Source organism: Maylandia zebra, linkage group LG6 (assembly GCF_041146795.1).
Source record: "Maylandia zebra isolate NMK-2024a linkage group LG6, Mzebra_GT3a, whole genome shotgun sequence".
Classification (NCBI taxonomy): Eukaryota; Metazoa; Chordata; class Actinopteri; order Cichliformes; family Cichlidae; genus Maylandia; species Maylandia zebra.
This window is the reverse complement of record NC_135172.1, coordinates 43950623-43961126: the sequence shown is the minus strand read 5'-3', so window position 1 is coordinate 43961126 and position 10504 is coordinate 43950623. Positions and strand designations below refer to the sequence as shown.

The 10504-nt window shown below is 50.1% G+C and overlaps 1 protein-coding gene across 3 annotated transcripts in view; it reads left to right on the top strand.

Annotated features, from left to right (window-relative positions):
- The first annotated feature begins 293 nt into the window (after window positions 1-293).
- Window positions 294-10504, top strand: part of glra3 (glycine receptor, alpha 3) — a 51200-nt gene continuing 40989 nt past the window's right edge. Inside the window, exon 1 of one of the 3 annotated variants that reach the window (XM_004538664.3) lies at window positions 294-598. In XM_004538664.3, coding sequence (XP_004538721.3) covers window positions 537-598 — 62 coding nt within the window. In that variant the 5' untranslated portion in view covers window positions 294-536. The remainder of the gene's footprint in view (window positions 599-10504) is intronic. The other 2 variants (XM_076885432.1, XM_004538665.4) reach the window with 2 other exon arrangements.

Genomic DNA, 10504 nt, shown 5'->3' with positions numbered 1-10504 from the left:
AGGAAGAGGAGAGGAGGAGGGGGCAGCAGGGAGAGAAGAGGAGGAGCAGGGCAGGAGGGGAGGAGGAGGAAGAGGAGAGGAGGAGGGGGGCAGCAGGGAGAGAAGAGGAGGAGCAGGGCAGGAGGGGAGGAGGAAGAGTACAAGAGGGCAGGAGGGGCAGGAGCAGGAGGGGCAGGGGGAGGGGGTAGACACATACAGGCGGAGATGAGAGCGGTAAAGACGCCACTCTGGCTGCAGCTCGCGGGCTCCTGGTGTCAGACACGATTGGTCGAGCTGCCTGCCACTCACGTAATCCGGAGCGGGGGCGGGGCTTGGTGCCCCGTGCCTCGCGAGGGCACAGAACGAGCCCAGTTCGGGTCTGCACAGCTGCGCGCGCTGTCCGCGGTGATGGGACCCAGCGGAGCGCGCTCCGTTTCTCCGGCATGTGCGTGAGCTTCCCCCCGCGTGCCGTGTGAGCACAGTTGGAGCGCGAGCGCTGTTCGCGGTGCTGAAAGCATCCAGAGGCGCGAGGACAGCAGCGCGAGGCTCTGACCGGCATGAGGAGGACGCTGTCCGCGGCGGGCTGCCTGCTCGCGTGGCGGGTAGTGCTGCTGCTCAGGTACGACCCCCCAACCCCCCCTTACCTGTGTGAGGCACGCTGAGGACTTCCTGTTGGAGTCACAGGTGCTTCAGGATGGAGCTGAACTTCAAACTGTGTTTGAAATGTTCATGTGAGAGAAACGTGGCTGCTGATGCATTTATTTTAATGTTTTTATTTCATTTCATATTTATTTAGTTTTATTTTTATCGCTGATGTTTTCTGTGTGAAGTCTCCTCGGTATAATTTGCTGGGATCAGGGTTATCAGTGACTGCGTGGGCAGAATGACCCTCGCCTCCGCTCGCGCCCATGTGTCACCTGACAGCTGACTGATTGAGGAGCCTGGAGTGGCTGAGCACGTGCACGTGATGATGCTTGTCCTGAAGCAGCTGTTAGTCCAGTAGTTTACCTGTGCAGGTAAAGTCGTTAATTATTATTAGTAGGGATGGGTACCGGTGTCCGGTGCCATGATGGCACCGGTTCTGACATAAACGGTAGTAACCAGACCGAAAAGCAGCGCACATTTCGGTGCTTTATTTCCTGAGCTGTGATACACTTTAGATTCTAGCCAATCATTTTACGTTTCCGAGGATAGTAGGCGGGTCCAGGTACGTACGTTCTGTTAGAGCAGAGCTACAGATTAAAAATGCCCAAGGCGAAGCGGTTAAAAGTCTGGCTGTACTTCACAGCAAAAGATGCAAACTCAGCAGCAACAAGTGCTTTAAGCTGATACTGTGATACTGTCAAAGGAGGTAACACCAAGAATCCGATGAAACACCTGGCGACGCATAGCGTTTTTTTTAAAAGCCCAGAAATGCGCCGTATTTGATAGCTTGCTGCGAGACCTCACACCGAGCACATCTACTGCGGGTGGGTTGCCTGTTATGCAACATCCCCCAAAAACAAGAAGAGGAGAGTCCTGGCCCCTAGCCCTGCCAGTGTAGCAGAAATGATGATGATGGCAGCAGCAGCCGTTCTTCTCTGCGTGAGTAGCTTCATGTTGTTCGTGTGTAATTTACATTGAGTAGGCTAACCACGTTATTACATTAATGCATGTAAGGTGAACTAGCAAACATCATCATAGCTACATGCGGCTGTCTTCTTGTTTGATGGCAGATGCTCCCTTCACCCTGGCCAAAAAGGCTAAAATGACCAAAGAAAAAGTGGGAAACAGCTGAACATGAGAGGTTTTGGACAAAGTTTGTGTTTTTTCCATTGTTTAAGCACTGCTTCCAGCCAAGAGTGATACCATATATGCCCCATAGCTGCAGAAAAGGCTAACATTGTTATATTTTTACAAAAAACAGCTGAACATGAGAGGTTTTTGGACCAATTTTGTGTTCTCCATTCTTTAAGCACCGGTTTGAGCACCGTTTAAGCACCGGCACCATTTCAAAAGTACCGATTTGGCACCGGATAAAACCTAAACGATACCCATCCCTAATTAGTAGTAACCCGATCCTGTTGTGGGTCTGTTGTGGAGGCACCAGGACGCCTCAGCTCCTCTCTGAGCCCTGACGACGCTCCGAGAGTGAAAACATGTCGCTTGTATCAGATTTCATTGATGTGGTCAGTCAGCAGAGATGGTAAATGGCCTGTATTTATATAGCGCTTTACACACCCAGTCATCCATCCATTCACACACACATTCACACACTGGTGATGGCAGCTACATTGTAGCCACAGCCACCCTGGGGCGCACTGACAGAGGCGAGGCTGCCGGACACTGGCGCCACTGGGCCCTCTGACCACCACCAGTAGGCAACGGGTGAAGTGTCTTTCCCAAGGACACAACGGTCAACAACTGTCCAAGCCGGGGCTCGAACCGGCAACCTTCCGATTACAAGGCGACCTCCCAACTCTTGAGCCACGATCGCCCCAGATGGTGAACCCCAAACACTTGAAGTCCTCAGACTGGGTGGTGCTGATCCTCATCGCAGCTGCTTCACACGCAGAGCTGCAAACTGTGATCACGCCAACAACTGACTCGCTCCGCCCCTTCACTGCGCCTAAAATTCTGTCCAGAAAATCTCACAGCTGTTTTAATCTGCAAGGGAGCGATGGCAGGCTGCTCAAGGCTGCCGTGGACTTCGTATCTGCGTGTCTGTATCTGTACGGTCGGTACGATGGCCTCTTTACCGTCCTGTGGTGTGAACATGTGTAAACGTGCTCATCGCTGGCTGAGTCCACGATCATGTGACCACATCTCTGAGTCACACATGCAGGGATCAGAGCGTGCACTCGAGGGACAGCCGTGGGACAACTGACTCCTTTTATAGGACGCGGTTTGAGTCTGCTTTACAGCTTGTTCACTTCCTGTTTGGATAATTAGGCACAGTGATCAATATCACCAAACAGTAATGTGACGGATCGTGACCTGGCATAACTCTGAGGCTGCCCCTCAGAGTCTCACCAACTGGGTCAGTCCTTCAGCTCCGGCGTGACTCATTAAACTCTCTCATCATTCAGTCCCAGTTAGTTTCCAGCCAATCCGCTGACAGCACGCGCTCGCAGGCCATCCTCGCTCTGCAGGAAGCGCTGCTGAATGAAACGTCGCTCACACAGACAGCGAGGTCTGTCCGAGGAAACAAAGTCAGAGGAGGTTTGAGAAGCTTGAGCCGTCAGTGCTCTGATGGCTTGCTGACCGCCAGCAGCCTCGATGATTGAGCTCAGGGAACGAGCTCACGTTCAGCTTTCAGCAGTGACAGCAGTGTGGCTGCACACGAGGAGCTCACAGTTTATTTGCCTTTCACTTATTTAAAGAGCGAAGTACTGATCCTGGATCATGTCCAAGCTTGCTGTAGGCCGGCACGTAACCCTCACATATTTAAGACTGTGAGTCTTCAATGGCGATTCTTCATTTTTATTGATTTCTTGTAAGTTTACAGCGTTAATCCTCCGTCTCTCTCGATGTAAGGAGTCACGCTTTTGTTCAAACCTGCTGAGCCTGAAGATCGACGAGTCTGGAAAACTGGGATCAGTTTCTGAAGTGTCACATGATCTCGGTGCAGACCGGAAAAACCCTCAGACAGGAAATAAAATATTCACATTTAGTTTGTTCTGCGTGCAATCGAGTAAATGCAAACTGAAGGTTAGAGCCACATTTAAGGTGTCAAGAGTCGCACCAACATGTAAAAACCATTCCACCTTAAAAGTGCGTAAAAGCTGGCACGGTGCCTCCTTTCAGCCTCTTTTCCTTTGGTCGTGTTATTTAAATTACCCTGTTTATACAAACTCAGTGTTTCCTGTGGTTGTTTCACATTAAAAGCTTCTCTGTGTTTCACATATTTTTCTTAATAAGGCTTTTATTGTGAAACATTTAAAGAGATGTGTCAAAAACTCAAAGCAGTTTTAACTTGAAGAAATATCAGAATACCCGGGCTGCTGAGCGGGGCAGTGGTTACAGAAAGAGGAAGAGGAGGATGTCGAAGCTTTAATCTTCAGTCTAAGATTGAATCATGGGGTCGGTTAGCCTGTACTGGACTAATGTGTGCAAACTGGGCCTGAGCTCACACAGCTTTGGGAATGAGCCACGACTCAGCTGTGGCTGACGCTTCGACGCTCTCCGCTCGTTCAGCAGCTCGTTGCTCCTGTAGCAGCAATAACCTAAAGTAACGGTTTCATCCTCCGTTTCTCACGTGGACACAGATTTTCATGCACGCGTCTTCACAGCGTTGCTTCAGTTCACTGAGGTTGATGCACGGCTGTCTGAGGGTCACACACTGAGGTCTGGACCGGACCGTCGCAGCAGCTCGGCGGTCCAGGACGAACATCTGCAAACGTCAGCCGTGCTGCCGTGTTCTTCCCAGAGAGGAGAGGCTTTCTCCTGCAGCCCTTCCAAACCAGCTTTAACTTTAACCTTTAGCGTGCTAACGGAGGCCTGGAGCTCTCTGGCACGATTGCAGCGTGGTGTGAACACGTGACTGGATAATGGATATCACATGACTGATATTGGTGTAACTGTAGCTCCTGGTTCTGGTGGATCCTGTGGATTTACAGTGGATCTGCCTTCCGCGATGTGAAACTTGAGGCTCGTGAGATTTTGTCTTTGAAACCACAAATAGTTCCTGTGAAGTCAGGCTGAGGCCGACTGATACTAAAGCGATTTCCTGTTCTGTCACGTCGACTCTTCCTCCTCCCGCAGCCTCACATCCTTTATTAATGAGCCAACTTTTAGATGGAGATACTCTTCTCTGCATTTTTTATTATCAGCTCTGGAATGAAAACAATGGCGGTTTCCCAAAAGTTTGAGCGAGCTGAACAAAAGGCTGAACACAGGAGATCAAAGCTGCGGTAAATCTTCTTACAGGGTCATGGATGGATTCAGAGACAGTTTAACAGGCTTACGGTCCGTCTCTCAACAGCGCTGGATGGGCCGTCGCTCCTGCTTAATACCCAAAGGTCTGCTTTGTCTTTTTCCCTCCCCGCCTGATATCGCAGAGGCTGAAATATTAGAGCTTCACCATCTCTGTGGGCGACCAAGGGGAGCACTTTATGCTGACATGTCCACTACTATAAAAGCTGTTTCAGGGAATTGAGTAGCTTTTTCCTTAATTTCCATAATTTCCCTGCATAATGCAGTAAACATGTAGACTCCTGCAGACTCTTTAATGTTTCAGTACTTGCTGCTGTCTCCGTGCTCGTTACAAGCCTCCGTGCTTTGTCACGATGACTTTTTCTGCACTCCGAGTGTTTCATGCAGATACTGGAAAAGAAAGGTCCATCTTTTCCCCGGGACGCACAGAGATCTGATAACTTTGCATGGGTGGATGAAAAGGACGGAGGTCACGGTGGCCTGAACGCTAATACGAACACAGGAAGCCATCATGTAATTTCAGTCCAGCTGTCGGGAGGAATGACATTAAAACAGCTGTTCTGTGTTATTGTGACAGTGACAGTGTGTCGCTGTTCCTCTGACTCACAGCCCGTATATAAACACGGATGACGCGTCGCTGCTTTACATTAGCGAGGCCCAAATATGATGGAAATGGGCCGTGTCATCTCGCACCGGGGAAGTCGAGCTTGTAAAAACCCACCGAGTTAGCTAACAAACTGCAGCCGCCTCCCTGACGCCCAGAACACAGCAGAGCGTCCACAGCAGGGCGTCCACGGCAGGGCGTCCACGGCAGGGCGTCCACGGCAGGGCGTCCACAGCAGAGCGTCCACGGCAGGGCGTCCACGGCAGGGCGCCGCTCACATTATTAACTGAACTGTAAAAACACTGATGTGAAGAAATTATGTTCTGGAACATTTTAGGTGCATTATATTTTTAGTGTCATGAGGCGTGTTTTTAAACCTTCCCCGACTCCTCTGAACTTCTTCCAGTTTGTTGCTTCAGCTCAGCTTCAGTGTCATTTGGAGTGACAGGATAAACTCTGCAGGAAGGAGTGGGTTTGATAGTGAGTGAAGATCGTGTTGGTGTCACCAAAAACCCCAGAAACTGTCAGGTGAGTGGATACACCAGGTACCCCCCAGCTTCAAACCGGCTCAGTGACTCCGTCCTCAAGAAGCCGGCCGGTCTCCAACCCCCCTCCCCTCAGGAAAGAGCCGTGTCCACCCATCCAATGATCTTCTCATCACTGCTCACTCTGGCCACATCCTCGTCCTTCAGCCTTTGACACGTTCCTCACAACGTCCTTCAACTTGCTCACCGCCCACTGTCCTGTTTGGGTTTTGCACCAGAGAGGCTCCAGAACTCAACAACATGCACTCCGCCCTGGGGTCACGTCACCCCCACCCTCACAGATCTCCACTGACTTGTGGTCAAGTCACCACATCACATATACGACCCTTCTGCTCGCTTGTAAATCTGTCAGCGACCCGGCCCTCAGCACCTGTCTGACCTGCTGCACCTGTACACACGGTCCTCTGCCATGGGTCTGCTTCCTGTCCCATCCACAGAGCCTTCGGTGGGACGGCCCCCACCCACTGGAACTCCACAACGCCTCATCGCTGGACTCAAAACTCACCTCTTCCACAAAACCTTCAGACCTTGTTGTTCATAAATCGTAGTTGGCCCTCTTGAAAGATGCTAAACTAATCTAAATGATGATGATGATGACGGTGATGATGATGGTGATACAGTTCAGCGCTGACGTTCAAACACGGGTGACGAGTGAGTTCGTCCGTGTGCGCTCTCTGCTGAGTTTGTGGTGACGGTAACTAGTCTGACGTTTTAATGGATACAAAGTTCATTTTGGTCCCACTGAAGTCAACAAGCCGATGAAGCAGAATATTTACTACTGTAATGCATCGCAGCGCTTCTCCGTGAGCTTCTCCGTCCAGTTTAAGAAAACGGCCTCAGGGTTCAGATAGGACATCGCTAACGTGTGATCGACTCTTCAGGCAGCTTCTGAAATGCAGAATTGGTGCAAAGCTGCACGAGGAGAAGACCTTAAAGGGGAGCTTGGCCGAATTTCATGTTTTCATTAGCTGAGCTACAGGACACGATGAATGTCCTGAATGATTCCCAAGTTCCTGCTTCAGATTTCGTCCATCATCATACCCCGTGGAAATGTCAAGTTTATTTACGTTTGTTCTGACTTCATGCTTTTCTCCCTTAAACATGCTTCTTAATATGTACTTTATACTTGCTTCAAAGGCTGCTCTAAGTGTACATACAGAAACATGTCATGATGGTTTATGTCAGCCCAAGGAGGATGTCACAGGAAAATAGTCGACACTCCAGAAACCGTTCCCGAGGCTCCACGTCGGGTTATCTCTTGCATTAGCACGAGGGAATTGCTGCAGAGCTACTTCATGAAGTCGGTGTTTATCTCCCATTTCGCAGCTCCTGGGAGTTCATAATTCAACAGTCCAGCTACAAAGATGCAAATATACACAGATGCAGAATGAGATCATCTGAGTGCAGATGGCACCAAACACGATGAAACATATTTCACCTGCAGACGTGCTAAAGAAAACGCTGCTCCCAGCTTTTAATGTGTGTTTCCTGTTAATCAGAGAGCAGCTGTCATGATTACATTAATGAAAAACACGAAGGAGCACATCCTCTGCCGAGGCCGGTGCCCTGCACACGCCCCCAGTCTATCTACACAAAGACCTAATGGCTTCCTCCTTTCCACCGAGTTTCCTCAAACGTGCCCACGTCATATGTCGTCCTTGGTGACCAATCACAGCCTGTTGCTAAACAATGTGACATTTTCAGATGCCAGCGGTCGATGTTGGTCCATTGTGTCAGCGTAGCTTTGTGCCGGTTAACGCTCACTGATGGTGAGTAAACCATTTGAACACTTATTTTGTGGCTGTGGCTAAAAACCATCATTTCATTCCCATTTTATGCTCAATGCAAACGCAGTAAATATTAATACACAGCATCAGGATGCACATTCAGACGTGAAGCACACATTTGCATGTCAGAAAGAGGCACAGGCACCTTAGAGATGATGCAAAAGCTCCTTGAAGTTTTAGGATGGCTCCAAAAGTTGCAGTGGCAGCTGAGCGTGTGCAGGAGGGATTGTTCGGCTTTGTGCAGAGAAGCTCGTTTCCTGTGCCCTGCCTTGCTGTTACCCACAGTCTGTGGACGAGCTCAGCTCTCGCCTCATCGCAGAAGACTGCTCAGTGCACACGGGATTATTGGCAATGTCAGAGAATCAATATCAAACAGTTTCAGTGACCTTTGACCTAGCCCACCCCCACGCTCATGATGCATTGGGTGAAATTATGGGTTCTCCGAAGATGCTGCGTGGACTAGAGGAACCGGGGATTGAACCGCTGACCTGTGGGTCATGACCCAGCTACGAGTGAGTGAAACTGGGGGAATAACCGGAGTCACAACCCCGAGTGTGGGGTATAACAGCGATAAGTGTGTGTGTCCGTGGCCTGCATGACAAATACGAGTGAAACAACACTTGTTACTGCTGAAGGAAGCATGTCGCAGTTAAGTGGTGCTGCGGCTGGTTGTGTGTACGTGGGGGTGGGCGGCGGGAGGGGGCGGTCTCTACGCTAAGTGAACATTTGGCCGAGGGCAGCAGTCGACCCCGTCCCTGTCACGGCACCGGGCTGTCCTCGGCTGTAATGCCAGAAAAGACCCCAGGGGGAGCTGCAGAACATACGTGTTCATCTAGCAGCTAATTAGTATGAACAAGTTCTACAGCGGCAAACGGACCAGAGAGGCTTCAAATTAACACGAGAGACACGAAGAGAGGAGCGTAGGCGGGAACCGTTTTCACCTCACAGCGGGGTCAAGTGTCTGCAGACGCCTCGGTTCACAATCACATCAGACCGGCTCTGTGGCTGCGAGGCCCGAGTTACGAGAAGTATGGGCTCAAAATGTGGTCATAAATATTTTGTACTTGTAAAAAAGATTTGTGTGTGGACTTAGAAAAAAAACCCTGCAAGTTACAAGTACGGATTTTGACCCTATTTTTCTTCCCTTCATCTGATTGGCCAATGTCATGTCAATCACAAATGTAACAATCCAATCAGAGAACAGATGGGTTTGGCTGTCGAGGGGCGCTTTTTTGAACTGCCTCAGCCAGATAACGTAGAGCTCAGAGGGTTTACATCACGCTCGGCGGTTATCAGGATGCTTAGTAATGCACCTCTGGAGTAGAGCGCCACACGGTTTAAAATATTAACCAACCAGATGTGGCTTTGCTGGTATTGCTACTAGAAAGAGGCAGCGTGGCTGGCAAGTTTGAGGAAGGTGTACGATGGCGGCTGTAACACACAAACACGCCCCTCGAGCACCGGCAGGTTCGTGATTATTGGAGGATGAGCTCTAATTTTGCATGAATACTGTAGTGGTGCTTATCAACGTCAGTGTTCAGAGGCCAGCCCTCCAGAGGAGCCGATCCAGCTGTTCGCGCTGCAGTGGGCGGGTCAGAAATAGCCTGCAGCTGTGGTGAATGACAGGGCGATCAGATACTCAGAATCTGAAGAGCAGTGCTGGCAGAACTGAAGAACCAGCTGTACGCAGAAGTGCTAAAAGGACAGGCCACCGGCAGACGCCATAATTATGTCACGTGCAGGTGAAGCAGAAGACAGACCTGCATTCATATTTCAGGCTGAACATCGGGCCCAGTTTGTTTGTTCCTCAGCATGAAGGAAGTCGTGCGTGCAGGATGGGCGTTGTTCTGCTCGGGCGTCGGCTGCGTCTCTGCTGAAGTGCAGGAGACGCCCACAGGAGTGAGTTCTGGTGTTTGTGGGACCTGCCTGACATCAGCAGCAGCTACACGGCACTAAATCATTTCTAAACCCTCGACTGGTTTCAGCAACATGATAACAAAGAGTCTGACGAGCTTCGAGCTCGGGTTGGCTCAGGTCAGAGACGCGGTGAGTTTAAAGGGTCGATCTGAGTGGCGTCTCTGTGAATGCCGCAGTCCCTGCACTCTTTGTCCTTCTTTTTCAAACCAAAGCACTCTGCCTTCATTTCTTCCGCTCCCTCTGCTCGTCTTTATGTTGGAAATCACTGTTCTGGACACGCTCGTCCTTTCTCTTCCTCTCTGATGGTTCCTGTCGTCTTTGTTGGATGAGTCGGTTTTGTTCGCCATGCTCAGCGTCGCTGTGTTTCTCTGACACCCGTTTTTACTTCCTGTTTTTATGCAACCCTCTGGGTGTGAGACCACCTGAAGAGGCAGCGAAGGGAGCAAATATAACGTGGAGTGCTGTTAAAAAATGAACTTTATTCAGCAGCGGCCTCAGGGCGCTTTATATGGTAACGTGGAGACCCGACAGTAATACCGGTGGGATGAAGTGATCACAGAAAAGAAAGGCTGTAAATGTGGGATTGACGGGCGCCTCATGTGGACACCAGAGGAACTGCAGACTTTATCAAAACATGATTTTTTTTATTTGACTAAAACATCAATGACTGTGTCACACTCATGCTCAGCTAGATTTAAGGCGCTCGCAGCAGATTGTTGTCAGGTTCACTGTGTTGGGCACATTTTAAATATGCTTTA